General features: G+C 30.1%; 2 protein-coding genes and 1 non-coding gene across 6 annotated transcripts; 1 reads left to right on the forward strand and 2 right to left on the reverse strand.

Moving 5' to 3' along the window:
- Positions 1-69: 69 nt before the first annotated feature.
- Positions 70-7615, reverse strand: LOC132940199 (DNA (cytosine-5)-methyltransferase 1-like). 3 transcript variants are annotated; one of them, XR_009664069.1, is made up of 3 exons: positions 7285-7614; positions 1163-7182; positions 70-1081 (listed from the first exon to the last, which is right to left on the reverse strand). XR_009664069.1 is itself a non-coding variant. In XM_061007661.1 (2 exons), the coding sequence occupies exon 2, from the start codon at positions 7152-7154 to the stop codon at positions 3453-3455; it is 3702 nt and encodes a 1233-aa protein (XP_060863644.1). In that variant the 5' UTR covers positions 7155-7182; positions 7324-7615; the 3' UTR covers positions 70-3452. The 3 variants fall into 3 exon arrangements, 2 of the variants coding, with proteins under 2 accessions (XP_060863644.1, XP_060863643.1); XM_061007661.1 differs by having other exon boundaries at positions 70-7182; positions 7324-7615; XM_061007660.1 differs by having other exon boundaries at positions 70-7182.
- Positions 7616-12187: 4572 nt separating this feature from the next.
- Positions 12188-12306, reverse strand: LOC132942220 (5S ribosomal RNA). The gene has a single exon (XR_009664239.1). It is a non-coding gene; the product is annotated as a 5S ribosomal RNA (ribosomal RNA).
- A 9674-nt stretch (positions 12307-21980) lies between these two features.
- Positions 21981-27187, forward strand: LOC132941743 (DNA (cytosine-5)-methyltransferase 1-like). Of its 2 annotated transcripts, none has more exons than XM_061009893.1 (3): positions 21981-22057; positions 22218-22276; positions 23141-27187. In XM_061009893.1, exons 2-3 carry the CDS (start codon positions 22246-22248, stop codon positions 26836-26838), a joined length of 3729 nt encoding a protein of 1242 aa, XP_060865876.1. In that variant the 5' UTR covers positions 21981-22057; positions 22218-22245; the 3' UTR covers positions 26839-27187. The 2 variants fall into 2 exon arrangements, with proteins under 2 accessions (XP_060865876.1, XP_060865877.1); XM_061009894.1 differs by having other exon boundaries at positions 22054-22123.
- Positions 27188-27711: the final 524 nt, after the last annotated feature.

Raw genomic sequence — 27711 nt, forward strand, 5'->3', positions numbered from 1 at the left:
TAAATACATTTATGTTTAATACTATATTATGATGTTTTAATATTCAGCTATTCTTGGTTGTAGTATTTATCATAAGAATAATTCAAACGTAATATTGTTTTCTATGAGAAACATAATATTTAAATAATAATTGGTTAGTAAGTATTGTAGAGATAGAATTCCAATGTAGTTGGACAACATGATTTATGGGTTATTTTATTAGTTATCTGTGCACATTTTTATGTCCATCTTCAGCATTATCATATATATGTGGATTCATGATCGCAAACATAGGACTTCAAACAAATATGAATATACAACTGTTTCAAATTATCAGACATTCATGATTTATCACTATTCTGTTAACACTAGTCCCATTAATATTATTTCTTTAGTTTATATAAACAGATTTAAATCCATAATATTTTAGTAACTTTAGTTGTTTGACAATATGAATTGGGTTAATACTTCAACGTGTCCTAAATATGGGTGTGGTACAATCGGCCGACAGACATTTGGTCGACAGACATTTGGCTGACACGCAATAGGCCGACATACTAAATGGCCGACAAATTTATAGGCCGACACGCATTAGGCCGACATATTAAATGGCCGATTAAGTAATTTTATGTTGAGATAGGTAAATTATGCACACACACAGATATATATATATAGGTGATACTTATTCTTAAAAATAAAATTTAGTGTATTGTTAATAATTATAAGTACATTTTATATTCCTAATATGTTTTAAAAATTAAAAAATTTGATATTTATACATAAAAATAAAAAATACTAATAAATTATTATTGAGTACATTTTATATTCCTAATATGTTTTAAAAATTAAAAAATTTGATATTTATACATAAAAAATAAAAAATACTAATAGTTTATAAAATTATAATTGATAATTATGTTATATAGTTAAATGTTAATAAATAAAAATTAATAGTGCAAATTGTATGCAATACCTCTTATTGTCTCGAGGGTTGTTCTGTTTTCTTTATCATTTAGAATAGTTTGAATTTGGTTTTGACGTTTTACGTACTTTGAACTTTGTTTTGGCCTTGCTTGTCCGGATAAAATAATTTGAATTTGCCCTGGAATCAAAATGTATGTATAAATAAATTATATTTTATTGTAATATTAGTAGAATATTTTTATTCGTGAACTTATCTTACCCACAACGTGTTGTTGCTCTTTTCTCATTTCCTCAATTATACGATACACCCCAACGTGATCAGCTCCTACTAATACTTTCCATCTTTTGTGCCATGCTTCGACTTTGTTTTGTGTCCTTGGAATATTGTTTTCATGATTGAAATGTATTGACCAAAATGATGGTGGAAACAATGGCTCATATCGAGATACTATTCCATTTCTAAATTTCCTTCGTACTTTTCCATGCACGTAATTTTCTTCAAAGTAATTTTGAATGTCATAGGGTAATGAATCTTTCAATTGATCAAAAGCATTAGGTATATCTGATGGGTGTAAAAATGCAAGTGACCACATACATCGAAGTTGTAAACTAAATTCTTCATTTTCTCCATATTTAGTAGCCAATCCACTAGACTGGATTTTTCGCCAAATATGTTTGACCATTAAAAGACTTACATAAGTTAAGAGGAATATCTATTTGTGAAAGACTTGTTGGTTCTGGTGGATTCTGATGTTTTCTACACCGTGAAATAATTTTTCGCGTTGCTTCAACTGATGGCATGTATGGCTGAGAATTGACGGGGATGCGACTCGTTGCTTCCTGTATTATTTGCGAAGGTTTATCTCTCGAAGACAGAGCTTTTGAAACAATATATTTTATGTTTTTCTTTACCAACAATCGGCATGGGTCAGGCCCATGGTTGTGATTTAAAAAAGAATTATCTTTAACAATATGATTACCATCAACAAGAATTGTTACTGCTCTTGCATTACAATATTCATTATTACTATTATGCCGTTTAGTATGTTTCCTCTTTTCACATTCCCAATAATATTTATTGTTACGGTTTTTGTTTTTAATCATGATAAAATTGTCAATTAATAATTTTGTACCAAAAATTTCAATTTTATATTCCATAATTATTTAATGCAAATACATAAATTAAATTAAACAACGACACAAAAATGAATGCAAAGACGCGGCGTGGTTACGAATCAACTGAAACAGTATTTATGAACATGCAATAGCAATACCCACTGTAGATTACAGGCTATAGGTATTAGGTATCGTTAAATTTCGATAAGTTATCGATAACATTATTACAACAAAAGACAACACTACGTTATCGAATTGAAAATGTATAGCTTATACTTAATTTATTTTAGTGTCGGCTTTTCGTAGTGTCGGCCTTTTGACCTTGTCGGCTAAAATAGTTTCGGCTATCTGACTGTCGGCCTATATAGCCGTCGGCCGTTTGGATTCGGCCGGATGTCCGTATTCCCCTAAATATATACCTAATATAACTTTCAAATTAAATAAATATAATCACTAATAAAATATATATTTAAAATTGTACTGTTGATAAGTATGTCCATAATTGGTTGATGGCATTTTATGTTTTTGAAATAATAATAAATAGCTCTACTCTAATCATTAATCATTAATGAATTTTTTTTAACTTGACTCCAGGTAATATTGACACTTCTCATCACTTTGAATTACATCTACCAACTGGAAATATAAGGTAGTATTTTCAGTTTAACAACCAATTAAAGACAATATTTATAGAAATTGTAATTTGTACACAACTTTAGTAACTTAAATTAAAATATACTTACCAATTTAACTTTGAAGTATGACTATAAAACTATCAAATATTATCAGAGTTAAAAATAATATTAATGTATAACAAATATTTTATACATAGTACTTAAATACTTTTAAAAATACTGAGAAATTTCTATATCTTATTATTCTGAAGTATAACAAAATTAACAAGACATTTGCATAAATAAATAACAATATTCTGTATCAAAATAATAGTTTGTAATTGTAATGGAATGTATTTAAGTATAAACAATAATATTATATTAAATAAAAAAGAAATCAATGATATATAAGATAAAAAATGTAAAATGACTTATGAAAATAAAATGTAAGAATATAATTAATAAAAAAATTGGTATGAAACCTGAATCTAGTGTAGGCTTATATTATAATTTATAGTCACTAAATAAAACATTTATAATATAATATAAGCATCAACATTAACTGAATTACAATAATCAATAAAAAAAAAATCAATAATCATACGCAATAATCCAATAAAATTAAAATTAAAAATAAACTAAAATTAAATTTCATATCAAATGATTATAATATTTGAACACCTTGTAATCGTAGTAGATGATGTATATGAACATAAAGAAAATTTTAATAAAAGAAGAGTTAAATTTGTATTACGATAGGTGATCAAATATAGTTTAAACATATAATAAAAAAAGACAAAAAGGTTTGTCAGTGGTCGCCTAAAAAAATGGACTGTAAATAAATCTAGGTTTTTTGTCAATAGCTTTGATTATTTCATGACCAATAGCTGTACCCATTGGTGGAGGAACTGCATTACCAATCTGCCTATGTTTGTTAATGATTGGACCATGGAATATGAAAGAATCTTTAAAACCTTGTGAGCGGGCGCACTCTCGTACACTGACCACACGGTGTTGCTCAGGATGAAGTACTCTGCCTTGTTTTCCCATTGGCTCAGGATTTGTAATGGTGGTTGAACAAAACCCTGACCATGCTAGACGGCCATATAAGCCTGCCCAATTATTATGTCTATTACCAGTATGTGGTAAGCACCAAGGGATAATTGTATTGTTTTGACGATCTTGCGGATCACATTTATCACCACTGGCACACATGCAAACACCACGTAATGCACCATTTGGACCATAACCATTTTTGATATCATGGTGAGTATACAAAAGTTTATTGGTTTTAAGTCCTTCAGGTAAATGTACTGTTATATTGGGCAGGTCTCTCCAGTCACTTCCTTCACATACTGGTATCAGTGCCATTCTAGCTTGAACCAAAGATGACATGTCTTTGCATATATGATCACTCAGTATAGATTCTGCATATCGATTGTCTGGATATCTAAGTAATTTCTGTAAATGTGTAATGGGCTTCGATTTATATATGATATCTTCATCATTTGCTCCATTTGGTATTTCAGGTAAATCAGACCAAGCATCATATACAGTAACTGTTCTCATAGGAGCTGACTCATCATACTTACAGTTAGTTTTGAATTTCTTAGTACCAATTTGAACAGTTAAACTGGAGCTCCTTCTATTGAAGACATGTATAGGCTCAGGATAGAGTGGCAATTTTTCACCGGGAGCTGCTGCCATAATAATTAACCTCCTTCTAGTTTGAGGTACACCAAAGTTACCGGCTTGTAGAATACCAAATGTACACTGGTAGCCCATACGTGTAATACATCTAAGAGTCAATTTAAGAACCATACTTCTTTTAAAGGATACAAAATTTCTAACGTTCTCCATGACAAAATATTTTGGACGGTAGAAATCAATATATGATAAAAATGAAACAATCAGAGAGTTCTTGAACAATGAATATTGACCAGAATTAAACCTATTCATTCCACTAAACCCTTGACAAGGAGGTCCTCCACAAATGAAGTCAACTTCACCCTTTTGTGGTATGTTTTGATTTTTACTGTTTGTTTTTTCGCCAGACATTGCTAATTTTAATAAATGATTACAATCTTCAACAAACACAGTTGCCTCTGGATTGTTTAATTTAAATGCGCCTGCAGCTTTGTCATCGCACTCAATAGCCCAATTACTTATAACGAGACCACTATCTTCTAAGCCCCTAGACAGACCGCCACAACCAGCAAATATATCAAGTCCTCTGAGTGGTTTGATTTTCTTATATGATGGTATATACTGCAATTTATTTTCATCCACATATTGATATTTATAATTAACATAAACTTCTTTTCCAGTCAGTTTAGCTTCACTTGGAAGTTCATGTTCAGAGACAATAGAGCCAAATATAAAATCATATTTCTTTGTGAAATAAAATCGATCTGGTCCACCCGAAGACCACAAAAGTGGATCTTGAATATTAGAAATGAAAGAAACATAACATTTACCACGTATGTTTTGATATGTAACCCTAAATTCTTCTTCTGACCAAAATAACATATTCATATCTGAATTTTTAGCATAATCTTCTAGAGGAATTTGTTCAGCTCTATACATACGTCGTACAATCAGCTTGATATTTTTTCTATCCCAATCGACAAAGTAAATTGCCAATATTTCTGCGATTTCAAATGGATCTGGAGTAGTTTCATTTGAACCACGCATTGTATTTTCCAATGACTTACGATAATACTCAGGATATTTAGTTTCATCAATAATTTTTTGTTCTTGATTACTTATATTTTTATTTGTCTTTTTAAACTCAAATGGTTCTTCTCCAATCATATTTGATCTTGAAGCTGTTTTGAATATTTCAGGTTGTAGATAAATAAAGCTACCAACTTTATACTCTTCATCAAATAATTTAAATTTATAAAAATATGAAATATTCTTATCTTGTTCAATAAACTCGTGTAATTCAGGTTCTTTTGATTTTTGTTCTAAGACAAAATCTTCACAATTACTACAATAACCTTCTGTAATAACAGTATTTGGTTCTAACGGTTTTGGATATTCGAATCGTCCGAATTTATCATCATATTGTAGTTGATAAAAAAATGAATTTTTATTTTTGCGATTGATAGGTTCTAAGAGATCTTGTAATTTTGAATTACCGAGTTGAAACCAATTTTTACTAGGTATTTTTTGTACAACATCTAATACTCTGACAACATTTTTTATATCAATATTTGTACAATTTTTGAGAGAAAATATTTCCTGAGGGTCAGCTGTTTCACCCAGTACAGTTTCATAACTATGCATAAAGAGCTGAATATGGGCATTATTTTTAAACTTTGTCTTAAAAAAATATTCTATGCATCCTATTAATGGAATTGTTGAGGCATTGTTTTTCACAACAACAAACATCTTTTCACACAGTATTTGATCTCTCCACAACACCTGATTAACATTTACACGTATATCAGATATTTCTTTTTTTATTTTAGAGTTGCAAACATCATCAAACATGGTCTTAACAAGTTTATTCACGTTTCCTTCATTTTCTTTATCATCAATATCTAATTGAGCCGCAAACATATTTTCAAATACATCTTTAACTAACTCTGTAGTAGTTGCCTTGCTGAACTCTCGTTTATTAATATCAGTTTTCACATATTGATTTCTTTGTCCGGCTCTTCTAGATAGTGCTTTGACAGGTTTTGCAGCCCCTGAAAGCTGGGTCAATGTTTCAATACATTGAGTTTCTGCTAAAGGTAAATGATATGTGTCATTTAAATCGTATTCTAATACTTGATTGAGGACAAATTGGGCATGAGAAATAAGATCTTCTTCAGTGAATTTATTGCCTGTTGCTGGGTTTACAGAGTTTATTATACAATTTAAAATATCTTCATATGTTGGATCGTCGTATTCACTACTTAAAATATTTTTAATTACCTCTCTACTTAAATGTATCTTTTCAGTTACTGACGTCATGTATTTTTTATATTTAGGGTGTGGTTCAATTAATAAATAATCAGCATATTCTGTGTTTATACCTATTAATGCCTGAGTACCGCCATCGTATGATGATAACCACCATTCCAATATTGGTCCCAATTCTCTAGCAGCTATTCCTTCTTCTATACCAGGACTATTATCATAAATTGGTTTTACATAGCCAGTCATATATATTGTGATATTTCTCTCCATTACCCCTGAATCTATAGAGCACATATGCCCATTTTCATCATAAATGCTGTAATTTGTTAAGTTGTGTTGTACCACATCATCATTATCAGTGTAAATATTAGCCAAAATCTCGTTTGTTAACACAATGCATTCTGGTGCGGCACTTGAAGGTATACACACATCTTCTGTATTTGTTTTATGACAAAACTTGCAGCGTACCTTAGTATTGACAATTGGGATATCTGTATGCATTCCATTGTTGTCAGAAAGTGAATCATGCTGTTCTTGTGTTATGGAGGGTTCTTCACATTTGCGTTTAACACCTTTTGGTTCTGGGTCGCCATTTATACCACCTGCCATGTGCTCGACCTTTACGTGACTATCAGACCTAGTGGAGAAAAAAAATATATATAAATATTTTCAGACGAATATTGGCCAATGCGAGTACTATACTCATAAAATCATGATTAAATATTTTCAATACGCTTACCAGTACTTTGTTCTAAACAATAAATATGTGTAGAATTACCAGATTTCTCAGCAGCTTGAGCAATAACGACACCAACAAATGAAAAGGATGACTGGCAATTGCGACGGACCGCTTCACCAGATCCACAGGTGTTGGTTAATATACACGACGTCTATGATAAAGTATTTCGATTTCCGGCCATATTTCCCAGTGTTTGGCAAATAATGGCGCGAAAATATCAATTGTTATCAACGAAACTTGATACTTTGATATATATATTCACCTTGGAATGAAATCCAAGCACCCTCATAGAATATATTTTATGGCGGCGCACACAAAATGCACACCAGCGCCATCTGGTTGTTCAACTCAAGCCTCAACAAGCACTGTCGCAGAGCCGCAGTGGACGCACCGCTTAAAATTCAAATAGTCAAATGCCCTATGGCTATATAGCAGTTAGCAGTATAGTCCATGTTCTATACGAAATACGCCAATACCACGGACGCACGGAAATACGGAATAGACCTTATATTATTATATAGAACAAATTTAATTTAGCTAGGTATCCCACAAATTGTCCTTTTATTTTAAATCTGAAAATTATTATTTTATAGCCAATCCTACAGAAATCTCGATCACTCGAAACTCTAGAGGAATAAAAATTAATTCGACTTTTTGTATAGTAATATACATCAAACACAACTTAAAAACATTTCAAGGGGCAAGAAAAAAATTCAAGTTATCAAGGTTTTCGAATTATTGACACTCAATTATATTTTTAATTTTCCCAACGTCAATACTCATTAGGTACTCAAGTTCAGTCATATACAATTATTCACCTCTAGGTTTACAGCTCAAAATATGTCAGTAGTTATGGCTAGCGGAGATTGAGGTAGGTATTAGATAACTACCTACCTAGTACCTACCTACTAACTGGTAAATAAAAAATAGAACAAAATCTGAATGAACTAACTAAACTACATTTTTTGTACACTACTCTACTAAATTAATCACAACAGAACAATTTATTACACTTGATTATCATAATTAGTTACTAAAAGTATACTCACCACTCACCAATCGCCACTTGACTAAAATACTAGCATAGTCTGTACTATGAATTAGGCCAACTATTGATGAATTTAAGTATCCAATTATAACAGACTGGTATTTTACCATAATATAGGAAAAGTAGTATGCAGATATTCAGCAGTCAATATTATATTATTAATATTTAATTAAGTTATAAATATTCTCATTATAAAAGCAAACTCATCTTCATTCAATGAATTCAGATTTTACAAACACGTTTACCTATTATAACTTGAAATTCAAAATGCGTATTCAAAATTCAGTAAGCCAATTCAACACCTAGTTTTTAAAATTAACATTTAAGCAAATATAATATAAAGAACTATACATAAAATTATCAGTTTTTCATTTAATTGAAAAAAAAATAATCTTAATTTGTATTTACTACACTTTTCCGGACATTGTAAGAACGGCCCTTAGTTATGTAGACCGACGGACAGTTTTTCGCTCAGTATAATGAATAATCTATCATTGAATTCACATAAATTACAGTGACTCAATGATGAGATATACTCATCACCTAGGTACTGTTCAGTAGAACAGTTACCTACCTTTATGGCTTTATCTCCCCCCAGTGGCGTACCCAGGATTTTACTATTTTAGTGCTGTGGACTAGCCCAACTCACAAGAGCCCTTCTGTGTAATAAACTATTAAATCCAAAACCGTTCGTTTTGCCTATGATTTACTTAATAGTTTATTATTTTCATATTTTGATACCAATATAACTATTTTACATACATAAATACATTTTACAAGCTTACTTAAAACCAGTTAATATTAAGAATTTTAATTAATTGTACCTATTTTAATAAATTGTTAGTCAAATCTTAGTCACTAAGTTAATTGATGGATAAGTGGTAACTGATAAGCCATAACATTTATCTCACTGGTAAGTTTTAGTTCAATCTGTAAATGCAACTCGATTATTATTACCAGGGCTCGTAAGTTCATTCATCTGCATGTTTTTTTTGCTACACAGGAAAACATGCTAACTGAGATACAAATCCGTTTCATAACAATTGTAATAATAATATGAAGTTTGACAGTGCATGTTTTGGGTGTTAAGGCATATTTGGCATATAGTTGATTCTTTACAATCGTTAGTGCATATTATTTCATATAAATATTTTTTAGACAAATATTTGAAAAGTTTCTTGTTTTTATTTACTTTCCCGTTAACAAAATTATAGTGTTTTGATTTATTTTTATTCAGTGTGTGTGTGATTACCTGCTAGTGTCCTAGTACATACCTATTTAGATTTTATGCGTTTTACGTAGTACCGCGGAAACAATGTAATCGCTACCACTATCATCCTCCACCATACAAAGTTTGTCGTCAAAACAAACCTATACACACGTGCAGCTTCTCACCAACCCACATTTATAATTTTGTACATTGGTACAGTAATAACAGTATAGTTTTCTTGCACTCACCGATGAGTTTACTCATATCACTCGTGTGAGTTCGTCTGTTCAATTTCTTGTTTTAGCGTTTTCGTGTGAGGCATAGGTACCGTACACAGTATTATTCATATTTTATTAATTTAAACAATGCCGAAAGCAAAACAAGCAGTTGCGGGCCGTTTGCAAAATTTTGTGGCGGAATTAGTAATTTTATAAATTTATGGATTTATTCTTATTATTTTAAATTTTGCTCATGATTTTTTTACACTGCAGATTTTGAGTGCATAATTTAAAAATATTAGGGCATATAAATGCATATTTTTGAACTTTTTAGTGCATGTTTTAATGCATACTTTGACAATTTTTAGTGCATGAATGCATGCTTATTTAGGCATTTTTTAGTGCATGAAGTTACGAGCCCTGATTATTACCATTAGAAAAAATTAACATTTTTGTCATGTTTTTATGCTGGCTTTTTTTTTCATTCTTTCTGTTAATAAATAATTAATAGAAAGTACGTAGTCTAATCTGATTCAAAAATAAAAATATTATTGACTTACGCTTTATATTTTACATCCTATAAAATATACTTTTAACAACAACCATTTGAGATATAGTACGTTTCCAGTGGCGAGGCCGAGGCGTGAGTCTAATCGTTAGGTAGGTAGTAACCCTACGACGCTGGAAAAAAAATAACCACGTCTAAACGGGTCACGATAATAAATCTGGGGCGGACGATGACGGGACGTCGATAACGATAATTGCAAAAATAATTATAATTTAAAAAGGTTACTTTTGTATAAATAAAATAAAACTTAAATGTGAACAGCGAGACACGTCACGTACTCACGTGTGACAAGTCTCGGTACTTTTAAAGTTTTAAATCTATTCTGTGGCGCAACTACATGACGTGAGTAGGCGGGACAAGACGTGACAACGATAGTCGATAGTCCGATAACCATCACTATTCACTCTTTCCAATTCCCCCCTGCATACCACGCCATTTAGAACGAGATGTCGTCTCATATTTATTTTTAGACTGTATTTGGGTATTTACTGGAATGACCCGCTACGCCAGGCACCGCCAGTTCAAGCGCGCGGCTAGCAGCAGTAGCAGCTATAAATTATTGATACATAATATTATAAGTAATAACTATATAATATTATCATTATAAATTATAATACTACCTACTTAAAACAATAAAACAGAAAAAAAATATTTTTACTATAATATTTTTACATAACAGTTAAAACACTTTAAAAAAAATAAATGATTTGAGTTTTAAAACTAAAAAGTTTTAAAACAGTGACTAGTATATTACTAGTATACAGTATATTTAAAAACTTAATTTTAATTTGGTATGTAATTTACTTATATGCTAATAGTAATGTTTATAACATAGTATATGTTTCATTGCTTATTTACTACTTATTTTAAATCTTAAAAGTATTTGAAATATTTTCTGAATGGATGTTTCATATGGACAAAGGACATTATATTATATTAACTACTAAAACTATTAAGTAAAAACATTTTAAATTTGGTAAACATGGCACTGCTGTAATGGATGGTGTTAAATACTTAAATTTGAATTCAATAATATAAAATCATTGTAGGTATAAAAAAATACAATGATTTTTTATTATTGATTTATTTATATATAGATATATGAAAAACGATTTTAATCGAATACGGTCTGTTAGCCAATAATATTACTAAGTAGGTACTAACTACCAAGTTCTGAGTATAGGTATATTTTATGATATATTGTGATTAAAGTAATTAATTTTAGTATGAGGCATTAGTATAATATATACTACAGTAAATTTAATTCATTTTTGCCAAAAAAATTACATTTGAAAATGTCAATGTGTGTATGAAATAAAATAATATACTCTAAAAGTTTCATACATCCAGGAATAATATTTTTAAATTACAACAAAATAACTAACATCGTTATTCTTAGTTTTTTTCTGTAATTTCGTCCAAATTTGAATTTAAAATGTCTGTAAAAAATAACTGTATTAATATTTTTTTTAGATTTTTTGGTTACAGTATGACCTATTTATGAGAATCTTATTTTTAAATTCTAAGGTATAAAAATTGACCATTTTATAATTTTTAATTACAATAATTTATTATTTTCAATATTATGATAAATTTTGTCAAAATTTGAACTTTATATGCTTATAAAAAAAATTGTTCCTATGTATTTTTAATATTTTTCAACTGCATATTCAAGTTCAACTCATATTCTAACAATATATCAGGAGCTTTTCACACTTTCTGACTCAACAAATAAAATGTGTACATTTTGACCTGCACCAATCCTTCCAATCGAACAAAATAATATTGAAGAAAATCGAAGGAATTTTTCTGCCAAAACGGTGATTAATTAAAAATAAATAATATTTGATGAAAAAATACGCCAACGGCACGTAGTGTTCCCAAGCGGTCACCCATCCAAGTACTAACTACGCCCGACGATGCTTAACTTCAGTGATCGGACGAGAACTGGTGTACTCAACGTGGTATGGTCGTTGGCGACATAATCGGTGAAAATAACAATATTTAAAATAGCTAATCAAGATAATGTCATTCTAAACTTGAATTGACTAACTTATAATAATCTTCGTGGCACTTAGAAAGTTAGAAGACATGTCACATGTATGGTGTATAACGATTAACGGGACTTTAAATGAGATGACTTTAGATGTTAAAAACGGGTTGCCGTGTTTACTTCGAACATTAAAAGTTACGACCTTCTGCTACACCGAATTTCTATTATCATACAATTATTACGAATATCAGCTGCTACGAATAAACACATTCCACGATTTAATGTTACATCGAATTTATAAAATAATGAAATTTATGAACTATTACCACGATATGTGAATACCACTATATCATTTTACTACGTGAACAAATTCACTTTAGCTACCAAGCTTTTTTTTTTACATTTTTTATTTAAAACATGTATTTCAACAAGTTAAAAACGATAGTGCAAAAACAAATTTGCGGAAATCATTATTTTGGAATTTATTTTGGAGGCTACGATTTTAAACTTACCAACTTCAAGATCATGAATAATGTAGGCTTATAACATCTCAATCAAGTATCCACAAGTTCAGTAAAATAATTCCTTTTAGACGTTATTAACATGTAAAGAGGAATTTGTGGAGTCCAATGTCCAAATTAATAAACCATTCACACCTCATCGTGAAGGCGTGAAACGTGATAATTTATAATTTGTCTTTTCGTCTTTTTTTTTCGGTAGGAACTAAATTCAATTTGAACCACTAACAGTAACCTACTGGCTACTATGAAGTATGAACATACTGAACACAGTACACACTATACACGCTCATGGCCCAGGGGGTAGTAGGAACCATGACTAAATAAATTTAGTTAGTCATGGTAGGAACTAGGATTGAGATTGAACCAATTGAACTCAACTATGTGGTATCCGCGGTATAAATAAGGAATAACTAATGGTTAACCATTAGTTAACTACATGGTTCAACCACAGAATATATGAAATTTAATATAAATTTAAATTTAATTTTAATATAAAATTTAATCTATTCTGTGGTTCAACCAACCACAGTTCTAGAATATTTCACGGTGAGCCGATTTTGTAATAGGTAAACGGTATACCTATTACCTAACCATAAATCTTAATTTATTAAAACTAGTAAACATTGATTTGCATAATGTAACAATATTTTTATGATTGTCTATTTATTTTTATTTTTTTGAGATTTTACTTTGTAAATGCTTATTTAGAGTTAAAATTAATTGTTGGTTTTTACATAAGTACCTACAAAACAAAAACCTTTGAATGAATAAAAAAAAATGAATTTTTTTTACATTTTCTCAAACAAAAACATTGACACAAGAATTTTATTAAATTAACGACTAAATAATTAGTATTTTAGGTATGTATTATATTTAATATGTTTTTGAACCTCTGGTATGAGGTTTCTTTGTAAGTTCAAAACTGCCTAATATGTTTAAGATGATGAACTACCAGAACTACTGATAAATCATTAATCATTATGTCCATTTTCTATTAAAAAATGGTGTTGAAATTATTAGTCATCTATGTACTAAGCATAAATAAAATATCTACCTACTAAGATAAGTATAATTTGCTAAATTTCTGTATTAAAGAAAAGTTAATGATAAATTATAAAAAATATAATTATTCATAAATAGGTTTTTGTCAGGAAATCTGTCTTAAAATTAATAAACTAAAATTGTAATATTCCAGTTTTATTTGATCGTAAATTTTTTCTACATTTTTATATTTATTCATATACTTATTTTATTTTATAATACTTAAATATTGAATACTTATATAATACTTATATATACTAATACTAAATATTATATTATACCTACTTATTTCTGTAAAACGGTTTTCATACCATCGTTTTAAGCATAAAAACAAATCGTTTTATAAAAAATAAAAAATCGTGAGCTGTACGGGAGAGTACATTTTTAAATTTTAGTTAAACTTCTTCAAACTATTCTACAACATAACATATAAATATTAATAGAATATTGACTTCTTCACTTCAATTATATTAACACAAAACTATTTAATTTTTACTTTTATTAAACATAATTTATTTCAATGATTTCCATATATTATATTCTGTACATTTGTAAGTACAGTTTTTTTTTTAAACTTTTTTTACTTACAATCTATACATACGTACGTGGGGTGACATAAAATAACATTAATTACGGAATAGGAAGGCTCCCAGCAGGGCCACCTGATCAGAAGTAAAATACAGTTAAACAAAAAAATATAAAAATATAAAACTAATTGTTTTAAACAATGATAATAGGTGCCTATATAGGTATAAAAATTAATATTAATAACAAAAGGCCAAAAGGGTTATATAATAAGGATTTAATACAAATTATTATAGTTTAAGCTAAACAGTTAAATAATACACAAATGTTGTATTGTTGTTTCATGCATAGAAATTCAAACATATGTAACACGTCACGTAGGTATATATAGGTAACTAGTGTATACACTATACCTATCGTGAAGTGAAATCTAGAATTTTTATCCACCCACCCACCAAAACTTTACAGCCATCGAATATGGTTTAAAAACACACACAACTTTTTTTGTTAATATTATTTTATTTGAGTTTCTACATGATTCTCACTTATACCCACCCATTAAGAATTGAAGCGATCGCTTCACATGATATATGAGTTCGGTGCCACTGATTCAAGTAATTGTATCAAGTAATACTATCATTGATTATAAATTAGTATTTAAACTAGTATTTATAATCAATGATACTATTTAAGAAATGTCCTGTGGTAATACAGACTTCTGTTTTTAAAATGAAAACTGTGTAAACCCCCCCCCTTTTACTGTAAATTATTTAGTGGATATTTTTTTTAGGTACCTATACCAAATTAAAAATTCGAATGAGTAGTTTCTGAGTGGTTATTAAAATATTTGTACTGAGGATAATAATATAGTCCTAAATCAAAGTCACCAGGTTTTTATCTTACCTATAAAAATAATTTTATTCGACTAAACGGTTTAAATGATAATTACCCACACAGACTATTTTTTTTTTTTTTTTTATCAAAATAATTACCTTCGCCCAAACGACCACCGCCAAATAATATTGGGCTTACATAGCCCGTAAATAAATAATCAATAATAATTTTATAAATAATAATAATATAATCTAAGATTTATTCTAGGCCATAGGTACGTTACATACCAATTATTTATTTATTCACCTAATACAGGTTAACTTCAATAATTAACATATTATGTTTATTTAAAATTGCATATTCTTAGGACTTAAGAGCAACTAAACTTAGGTAGGTACTAAACTGCTAAATAATAAAATATGTTAATAGTCAATAAATTTAATGTTAATATAACGTAAGTACCTATATGTTCAAGAATAAAAAAATAATCAAATTTAAAATAAACAGTAAAGTAGGTACTTATGGCTATTTTAGAAGAAACAAGAAAACACTTAAAATATATTATGTAAATAGGTTATGACGTTATGCGTATGAAAATTGATAATATATATTATTATCATGGATGTATATTGTATATCCATAGGTGCCATTTCTTTTTTTGACTTTGAGGTGCTTTACATATTTAAATGAATCAGACCATTGGGGGGGGGGGGGGGGGGCTCTGTCGCTGTTCAAATGGGGAATGGTAAACTCCTACAAATGTAGTGTTAACTCCTACAAAAGATAGTGTTAACTACTACAAAATACAGTGTTAACTCCTACAAAAAATTAATACCGCTCGTATTGCTAAAAAAATAACATTCAGGTAGGTATGGTACATATTATTGTTATTATATTATATTATTTATATTAGAATTGTAACCGTCGAACTGCAAATTTATAAAAAAATCACTATTGTGTATTGGCTATATTATTGTAAAAAAATTTAAATATTATCAGTAGCCAGTAGGTTACCTGGTTACCTAATGTATTGTGATTAGTAGGCAATTCATAATTTGTAAAACTATATTACTATTATTAAACCTACTTTATGCTTGGTGGCCTGTGAGTGAATCCGATATCTAATCACGTGAATAATGAATCATTGTTTTAACTTAAGAAAATAATTTCTAAAAAATCGTTTTTTGGATTATGCAGATTAGATACCTAACTAATGAAGGATTTAATACTTCAATAATCAATTCAAATACAAGTTTTGGAGAGGCTAAGGCCCTCCAAGTCACCCCCCAAATTGCGCCTATGTGCATATCTAAAACCGTGGTTATTATTTCGTAGTTGTATATTTTCGGAACAACTGATATTCGTAGCAATATTTTCGGAGTAATATCATTATCGGAATTATGATTGTTCGTGGTATCATCATTTTCAGCAGCCATATTCGGAGTAACTGATATTCGTAGTAATTTATTCGGAGTAGTACTATATTCGGAGTAATCACTTTTCGTGGCTATGGTGTTAGCCCGTTAAAAAACTACTTGTTTAACTAATATTTCTTTAAGCCTGAAATTATGATAAAAAATTGGACGTCTGTTATCTCAGTCTGTTTCGATGGTGAATGTACCATGCCCGGTAGTCTGGGCCACGATTTAAGATCGAAGTATATCTTAAATCGTGGTCCGGGCTTGAACGAACCACTGATAAGTGATAACTCAGCTGATAACATAAAAATAATAATGGAATCAATTTGTTAAAATTGTTCACAAAATTATCATTCTACTGTATATCGATTTACTTATTTATTTATTTTTATTCAATTTTCAATACCTAAAGTATAGTTAATAATACTTAATATGGATGAAATATTCGAACCATAGACCTATTAACTAGTTAATAGGTCTATGATTCGAACTTTTCGATTTTGTGCAGTTTGCCGATGAAGATAAATTCGGGAGGTAATTCGGGTAGATTGGGGAGAGATTTTGGTCTGGAAAAAGACAAAAGTATACCGGCCGGCCGTCCTATATTTAAAAACTTTACTGACTCCCCTTTTTATTTCAATTTTTTTCCTCCAAAATACGTGTACTACTGTACTAGTATATTGAATTCATAAGTGTTTGAAAAACATTCGGAAACTTAGGTCCTGTTCAGAAGTTACACCAAATCAGGGTTTTCGATATTACAGCTTACTACTCAAATCAGGTTGACTTTTTCTATTATACACTCCTAGAAGGTCAAGTAAAATAGACTTGTTCTGAAGTTTGTTGTGTCCAATGATAGGAACTCTTCTTTTTTTTTAGGGGGGGGGGGGGTATTTTTTATCATAATTGCGCCAAGATCTGAGACTTTGTCAGCTCGCTATTGTCTAGGCCTGTACAAATTTAACCAGGCACTCATATTTTAAACACATTTTAGTATTTTACTATCTATATAAACACAGGGTGTTATATTGTTGTGGAATGTAGATCTTCAATTGAAATTTACTGTATATTACAATAACAATATATCAAAAAAGCAAATTTTCCTAATGATTTTCTTGATACCCATATTTAAAGGTATTGGGCATTTGCATTGTTATTTAGAATTAACATAAGCTATTATATCGAAATAATTAACTAGGTAGGTAGGTATATAAAATTCATTATAGCGGTTCTACTGGTTCCAGTATCATTCATATATGAATTAGTCAGGTATCCAGATTTCTGCAACAGTAAATTATTATTTTCATTATTCGGCATAATTGTACTTTAGCTATCCATTTTTTCATAGATTCATAAATCAACGGGTTAAAAACTATAAAGCATTAATAAAAATCTGCGTACATCTTTAGTTTAGTTTATTTTGTAGTACCTATATAGGTAATTCAAAAATTAATTCGTTGCGTAAGGTTGTGACAACAATATTATTATTTAAATTTATCGTGGAAAGGGGTTCTGCAACAATTCTCAAAAGTCAAGGTGGTTGAAACACCAAAATAATAATTTTATATTCTCAAAATTAAAAAGCGGGTAAGTGAATATCGCTTTGCTGTACACTATATAAGTATATACAGTAGGTTACAACTTACATGTGGGTAGTCAGAAGTCAGTAGTCAGTATCTATAATAAAAAAAATATGAATACGTTAGTGCTATCTAACGGAAGAAAAGGCAGAAACTGTTGGAAGTTCATTGTGCATACGGCGATAGATAACATTACCGTTATCTTACTATCATAGAAGTAATATCGTACAGAACTCCAGAACGCGTTGGCCGTTGGTCAGTGGTCAGTGCCCTGTGCGGCAATGAGTCGGATACTATAGAACCCACTGAAATCATAGTATATTAGTATCTCAGCAATAGTATAATATTATTATTTATTACTCTATTTATATTCTGTTCAAGTTAAGGAACGAAGTCGGCGGCCGACTTGTGCGCAGGTCATGGACGTAACTTACTAGAGTAGGATTGAATAGTTACAGGGTCTTGAGTCCTACACAACCTAAGTGAAAAATAACCAGTGCTGGAAAGGCCCCCCTCCACGCCATCTGAAAACAGCGTCACTGGAATTTAGTAGTCACAAGAAGTCCTTTAAAATTAAAATTTAAAATAAACCATAGAATCAAAGTGTAACTTCGTCATTCAAAACAAAATGTAAATAATAAAATAGGTACCTAACTACCTAGGTATTAATTATAGCCAGATCACTTACTATATTTTGGGTCATAGTCATATATGTTTTACATTTGAATTATTATTCTCTTACATAAAAAATACAATAGTAAGTAAAACTAATAGTATTCAACCACCGATGTTGCCTGTACGATATTACTGTAATATAACTATACCTATAACCAGGGGCGGACTTACCATTTTTCCGCCCCTAGGCACTACAACACTAGCGCCCCTTACATTTGCGTGCTCCCATGTTTAATCTTTAATATTGTAATTAATGTTTTCTTATAGGTAGCCAGGAACTAGGAAGGTAGTAGGAACTGATTAAAGTGGTGAGCACTCTAGTCTCTATAATCGTAATCGATTAGCAAATTTCTGAGCAGTATGCACTATGCAGGAGGCGGGAGACGGTACCGTCGTCGCAATGTTTATTATTATTAATTACTTTATCAAGACATCTGATTTCCAGAATTAATTTCAGTATTCTAAGAATAGACTAGTTTGGTGGCCGCGCGCCCGCGCACACTTTGTGGTGCCGGGTGCGGGGTGAGGCGGGTCATTCCATAATTTACTTGCCAAGCACTGTACGAGCTGTCCCCTATCTAACTAGTAGAGCGGCTATATACCATGTACCCGGCGGCCCGAGGCAGTATTTTTGACTGCCTGGGCTGGTGTTTTGCGCATGCGCCATTCACAATATTATTGTATATGTTTACGCCGCACACCAGTAAATAGCCTCCCATGCATTAACATCCATGCATTAACATAGGCACTAGGCAGCAGTTACTGCCTCGTCGAGTGTCGATGTCGAACATCAAGCGGTAGCGGCGTGCGCCGTTCGCAGGATTAAACTCAAACGGCAAGGTTATTATAGCTTATAAATTAAAACGTTACTGCGACGTGACTACGTGAGCCATTCTCCAGTTTCGTGCAAGTTGTATACAAAAAAAAATTAGTATAAAATATAAATTTAGGTTAATATAATTATGAAATTATGAAAAACTAAAAAATTGCGCCCTGGGCACGTGCCTTGGTGGCCTATGGGTAAATCCGCCCCTGCCTATAACTAACGTATACATTATGTGATGTGTCCCGTGAAAAATTGACCGGCCGGCATCATATCAAAATCCTTTTAAAGATTAAACTTTAAAGGGAGTCTCTAACTTTTTATTTTTTTTTAGGTATGGCCGTATGGGAAAATTAATTTTTTTTTTAAACAAAACTGAATCTACCAGCTACCGTACATTTGCTGATGTATCTTTAAAACTTTTCAACTTTTTATGATAATATTTCTTTTATTTTAAAGATATTTTATAGTTTTATCAACTATGAATCAACATGACGTACTTACAATCAAACCAGAAATGTACAAATTATTTTATTAAATTAGAAAAAATAAAAAATGTTGCCAAAAATAGTATTTTTGAAAGGAAATTGTGTATAATTTAAGTCATGATGCGCAATACGCCAGTTGTATACTACGACCAGCACATCATAATTTTTAGTGATAGGAATATAGTTGTAGTTTTAGCATTTATTTTTTTTTTGTATTGAATAATACAATGAAGACTTAATATGGTATAGATATCTTGAATCGTGGTCCCTAGCACGGCTTTAGATAGATCCATTGACTTTCTATAATAATTAATAATATCTTAATTACATCCATGATAAAATAAATTTAATAATAAATTTAAGAATAAATAAATTTATTTTATCATGGTTACATCTACGGCTTTAGATAATAAGTTTATTATATCCTATAGATTATTATATATATCTGTGTTATATCCATAGATTCTTATATTATTGTGGTGTTTACAATGATTATATATTCTGTCAAAATCAAATTTCACGAGCGTCTCGGGAGCAAAATTGCGCCACCAATCAGAATCGTTCACATTTGTTATCACTATTTGTGGAAATCACTTTATTTATAAAAATTATAACGTGATAATATAATAATCATCAATCATACAGGTTAATGATGGGTACTTTCAATTCATTTTAGTGAACTGATTCATGTGATTCAACTCATTAAAATGTCATTGAATCACTGAATCAATTCATTATATTTACATTTTATAATTGTGACTAATATTTTAAACCTAGGGGCTAATAATTATTTATATATAATTATAAAATCATATTATAAAATCAAATTGACAAACGTAAAGTATAATATTAAATGAAAAATGAATCACTGTCACTCTGTATTATTTATGTGTTAATATGTTATATTTATTAACATTGAAAATACAAAACATAAAATGTTTAATATGTTGTGGTTTTTTGCCTTTAGTTATATTTAATAATTATTATACCAAAAACGATTATTTATTTATTTGTTATTATTTATAAAATCATAAAACCAAACAACAGTATGATTTGTTGAGTACTAAAATGAGATTGAAGACAGAATATCTTTTTGTAAATTTATTTGGAAAATATACAATACCAGTTTTGCAACATTTTTCATTTACTAAATTAGTATAGTTATTACTACAGTACTAGAGTACTATAATATACATAGTTACATATTATTTTGAACTCTAATTATGTCATATATTGGGAGAAGTATAAAACATACATACTTCCTACGATCATACTTACCAGTAATATATTTTAATATCCACTTGCTTTTTTTTTACTATGATTTATTTTTATATTTTAGGACTTTAGGTTTGACAAATATTTTAATGTACCTATTTATTTAATGATGACATATTTTAATTTTACTGTAACTATTATATTCTATTTTTTTATATATAAATATATTATTATTTATCATCTATGATAAGAAACGTGATTTCCACAAATAGTGATAACAAATGTGAACGATTCTGATTGGTGGCGCAATTTTGCTCCCGAGACGCTCGTCAAATTTCGGGTGATCGGTTACGCCAACCTTAGAAACATAAATTTCCCGCATAAAAATATTTTTTTTACCTAACCAGCGTTTCCAACATAAAAGTACAAAAATCTTTAAAATAGCTAAAAACCTAACCACAGTAACCGAACTACCCCACTTATCAATTATAACAGTTGGGGTCTCCCGAGATAACAGCCAAATTTAAAAGCCAAAACAATGGACAGGTACGCCATTGACGGTTAGAAAAGAAGACGGAAATACTAAATTAACTCGTAACGACGTCACTCATAAGTAGTAAGTACAGTTGATGTTTTTAATTTCTCTTTTATAGTTTTATTGCTGATGAGTGGCTATTTACTAGTCAGTACTTTAAATTATTGATTATTTTTTATTACCTAATTCATATTTGTTTTGACGTAATTTATTATTCAATTTTTTAATAATTTTATTGCAGACAACAGTCTTACATCAGTCTTACAGCGATGGATTTAATAATTCTTAGTGACAATTCTGGTAAGTTCTGCAAGATTATTATTTTTTTTTTTTTTATATTTTTATTTGACGTAAATAATCTATACTATTTTTAGCACAATAAGTTTATGTGATAAAAGTAAAAGTAGAATAACATGAATGTTGTGAATCAAAAGCCATTCATTAGTGGCTATTGGCTAACAATAATTATTATTTTTAAATTATTTATTATTAATATTTTTTTTTTCTCTAAAGACGTTAGACATAAAAGTTTTGTAAAAGGTCACGGCACCACTTTCTTGTTAATCTGCGGTTAGGATTTCCTGGGAGTGTAAGGATGAAAAAATCTTTTATAAGAGGGTTTGGATGGGTTTGAAATCATTTATGGAGACATGTGTAGAAAATGTATGCTTCCGCTTCTATTGTTCTCATTTGGAGATCATTATGAAGGTCTAGGTTAGAGACTTAGGGTGGAGCATTAGACAATCGTCGGAGCGATATATTTTGGAATTTTTGAATTCTATTAGTGTTAGATTTTTTTGCTGCGCCACATAATTGAAATTCATACGTCCACATTGGCTTGAGTAGAGATTTGTAGATTAATAGTTTGGTGTTAAATTAGGACCACTTATTTCTAATTAACAGGGGTCTGAGAATACGCATGCAATTATTTAAGGTTAGCCTTTTGAATTGAAGGTGGTTTTTCTACGTCAGTCTTTTGTCCAGGGTTAATCCTAAGTATCTGACCGTGTTGGATGTGGAAATTGGTACATTGTTAAGGGTAATATTTGGGCATATTCCTTAAGGTTATTATTTAACATTTTATTATTTTTGCAATTGATAATAATGTGTTTATGGATATTAATCATATACTATAGGGTTATAATATTGTATTGTACATTATAGAGCCGATGACTGATGATGAACAAGATCCTCCAATAAGTGCAAGACGTGTCAAACATAAATTTACGGAAATGCCAGAAAACAAGAAGAAACCGTCCTTAACACCTACTGATGTTGCCCTAGATGAAACAAATCATTTTCAACGTGAGGTATGCTGTGCATTTTGTCTTAAAACAAAAACAGAAGATGTGAGTATACCTTCAGATGCTGAATCAGAGTGCATTGTATTAGCTAATGAGGTTTTGGCCAGTATTTTCACTGATAATTTTAATATTATACAACACAAACTTATAAATTACAGTATTTATGATGATAATGGACACATGTGCTCAATAGATTCAGGAATGATGGAGAGAAATGTAAATCTGTACATATCTGGCTATGTGAAACCGATTGATAATCATAGTCTAGATATAAAAGGTGGAATTGCATGTAATGCAGGGCCAATATTAGAATGGTGGCTATCATCATATGATGGTGGTGCTCAGGCATTAATAGGTATAAACACAGAGTATGCTGATTATTTATTAATTGAACCACATCCTTATTATAAAAAATATATGACGTCCGTAATTGAAAAGATAAATCTGAGTAAAATAGTAATTGAAAAAATGTTAGACAATCATGAATCTGATGATTCAACTTATGAAGACATTTTAAATTATGTTGTAACATCTTTAAATCCAGCAACAGGTATTACATTTTCAGAAGAAGATCTTATTACTCATGCACAGTTTGTACTCGATCAAATAACTGACTACGACTCTACTGGCACGTATGATTTTCCGTTATCTGAAACTCAATGTATTGAAACTTTGACCCAACTTTCAGGGGCTACACAATCTGATTATGCACCAATCAGAAGATTAGGTAGATTGGGACAAGGAGCTACATGCATAAAAACTAATTTTAGCCAACGGAAGTTCAGCAAAGCCACTACTACAGAGCTGGTGAAAGATGTATTTGAAAATGTATTTGCTGCTCAGTTAGATATAGATGATAAAGAAATTGAAGAAACAATGAATAAACTTGTGAAGACTGTATTTGATAATGTATGCAATGAAGATGTTAGTAATGATCTATCTGACGTTAACTGTGTTGAAAATCATGTAATGTGGAAAGATCAGAAACTGTGTAAAAAAATGTTTGTTGTGGTGAAAAACGATGACACAGTAATTCCATTAATAGGATGCATAGAATATTTTTTTAAAACAAAGTTTAAAGATATGGCCCATATTCAGCTCTTTATGCATAGCTATGAAACTGTACTTGGTGAAACAGCTGACCCTCAGGAAATATTTTCTCTCAAAAAGTGTACAAATATTGATATAAAAAATGTAGCCAAAGTATTAGATGTTGTACAAAAAATACCTAGTAAAAATTGGTTTCAACTTGGTAATTCAAAATTACAAGATCTCTTAGAACCTGTTGACCGCAAAAATAAAAAATCATTTTTTTATCAACTTCAATATGATGACACATTTGGACGATTTGAATATCATAAGCCTGAAAAACCAATTAATGATATTAGAAATAAATATTGTAATAACTGTGAAGTTATTGAGAGTGAAAAAAAATCAAAAGAACCTGAATTACTAGAGTTTATTGAAGAAGAAGACGGTATTTCATATTTTTATAAATTTAAATTATTCAATGAAGAATATAAAGTTGGTAGTTTTATTTATTTAAAACCTGGAATATTCAAAGTAGCTACAAGATCAAATATGATAGAAGAAGAACTATTTGAGTTTGAAGAGACAAATACAAATATAAGTAATCAAGAACAAAAAAATATTGATGAAACTGTGTATACAGAGTATTACCGTAAAACATTGGAAAATTCAATGCGTGGTTCAAATGAAACCACTCCAGATCCATTTGATATTGGAGAAATAAGAGCTATTTATTTTGTTGATCGTGATACTAAAAATATCAAGCTGATCGTACGTCGTATGTTTAGAGCTGAACAAATTTTTGCAGAAAATATTGCTAGAAATGAAGATATGAATGTATTATATTGGTCAGAAGAAGAGTTTAAAATCACATATCAACAAGTATGTGGTAAATGTTATGTTACCTGTGAAGCCAACATTCTAGATCCACTTGTATGGTCTTCTGGTGGTCCTGATCGATTTTATTTCAAATACAAATACGATTCTCTTACTAATTCCATTATCCCTGTGCGTAAACTCTCAGGTGAAGCTAAACTGATTGGAAAAGAAGTTTATGTTAATTATAACTATCAATTTGTGGATGAAGATAAATTACAGTATATACCATCATATAAGAAAATCAAACCACTCAGAGGACTCGATATATTTGCTGGTTGCGGTGGCTTGTCAAAAGGCTTAGAAGATAGTGGTTTAATTATAAGTAATTGGGCTATTGAATGTGATGACAAAGCTGCTGAAGCATTTAAATTAAACAACCCAGGATCAAATGTGTTTGTTGAAGATTCTAATCATTTATTAAAATTAGCAATGGCTGGTGAAAAAACAAACAGTAAAAATCAAAACATACCACAAAAGGGTGAAGTTGACTTCATTTGTGGAGGACCTCCTTGTCAAGGGTTTAGTGGAATGAATAGGTTTAATTCTGGTCAATATTCATTGTTCAAGAACTCTCTGATTGTTTCATTTTTATCATATATTGATTTCTATCGTCCAAAATATTTTGTCATGGAAAACGTTAGAAATTTTGTATCCTTTAAAAATAGCATGGTTCTTAAATTGACTCTTAGATGTATTACACGTATGGGCTACCAGTGTACATTTGGAATTCTACAAGCCGGTAACTTTGGTGTACCTCAAACTAGAAGGAGATTAATCATTATGGCTGCTGCTCCCGGTGAAAAATTGCCATTTTATCCGGAGCCTATAAACGTCTTTAATAGAAAAAGTTCCAGTTTAAGTGTCCAGGTTGGTAATGAAAAATTCAAAACGAATTGCAAGTATGTTAATTCAGCCCCTTTGAGAACCCTCACAGTATATGATGCTTGGTCTGATTTACCTGGAATATTAAATGGAGCTTATCAAGAAGAAATTCTATACAATTCTATACCAATTACACATTTACAGAAATTACTAAGATATCCAGACAACCAATATGCAGACTCTATATTAAGGGATCATGTATGCAAGGAAATGTCATCTTTGGTTCAAGCTAGAATGGCACTGATACCAGTATGTGAAGGAAGTGACTGGAGAGACCTGCCCAATATAACAGTACAATTACCTGAAGGACTTAAAACCAATATACTTTTGTATACTCACCATGATATCAAAAATGGTTATGGTCCAAATGGTGAATTACGCGGTGTTTGCATGTGTGCCAGTGGTGATAAATGTGATCCGCAAGATCGTCAAAACAATACAATTATCCCTTGGTGCTTACCACATACTGGTAATAGACATAATAATTGGGCAGGTTTATATGGCCGTCTAGCATGGTCAGGGTTTTGTTCAACCACCATTACAAATCCTGAGCCAATGGGAAAACAAGGCAGAGTACTTCATCCTGAGCAACACCGTGTGGTCAGTGTACGAGAGTGCGCCCGCTCACAAGGTTTTAAAGATTCTTTCATATTCTGTGGATCTATCTTTGATAAACATAGGCAGATTGGTAATGCAGTTCCTCCACCAATGGGTACAGCTATTGGTCATGCAATAATCAAAGCTATTTACCAAAACAATGATTATTAAAGTTGTATATCTTACATTTTTAGGTCACAATATAATTTTTTTTGTTTTCAATTAGTTAACTAAATTTAAGCAAGTCCAATGAGAAATTTATTTGTTGAGGTAAAATTATTTTAAATTATATAGGTAGTTGTTAAATATTTAATTATGTTGTTTTTAAAGTACCGGCATTTTTTTTTCACTTATTGTAAATTTAGCCAAGTTACGATTTATTTTAAATCTATTGAATTTTCACCCATATTATGCCTTATAACAAATAGTAACAATACTATTATATTTTTAAATGTTTGACTTGTTTTATTATTTTTGAATTTTTATGATAATTAAGAAGTATATGATTTTGTTAAATTGAAAGAACTTGATTTAACAAATATATTATTATAATGTTTGTATTATTATTCATTATTATGCCTAGTTGATTTTATATTCCATAAGTTACACAATCTATTCATTATGATTATTTGATAGGTACAAAATACTAATAATTTAAAACCTAGGTATATATAATAATGAACTTTGTTTAGCACTTTTGGGGTAATTTTATATTTGTTTCTGACCTTTTTAGTTTTAGAGTTTCATGTTGATAAATATGTATAAATCTGTACAATTTAATGTTTTAATATTTATGAAACTATGAAATTCAAACAAGATAATTTGAATGAAAGATTTCCAACTAGATCATTCATGCATAAGCATACCTGATAATATCATGCATGATTAATGAGTTACCTAGTAGATTCTGGTAGTTTAAGTTAGACTATAAATGTTTTTATAAACATACATAAGAATGTACAAAATCAAAAGTATTATTGAACTGCAGTAGTTGGTTTTTAGCAATTTTCAGTAGGTTTCGGTTTTGCAGTATAGACCTAAATC

Source organism: Metopolophium dirhodum, chromosome 3 (genome assembly GCF_019925205.1).
Source record: "Metopolophium dirhodum isolate CAU chromosome 3, ASM1992520v1, whole genome shotgun sequence".
Classification (NCBI taxonomy): Eukaryota; Metazoa; Arthropoda; class Insecta; order Hemiptera; family Aphididae; genus Metopolophium; species Metopolophium dirhodum.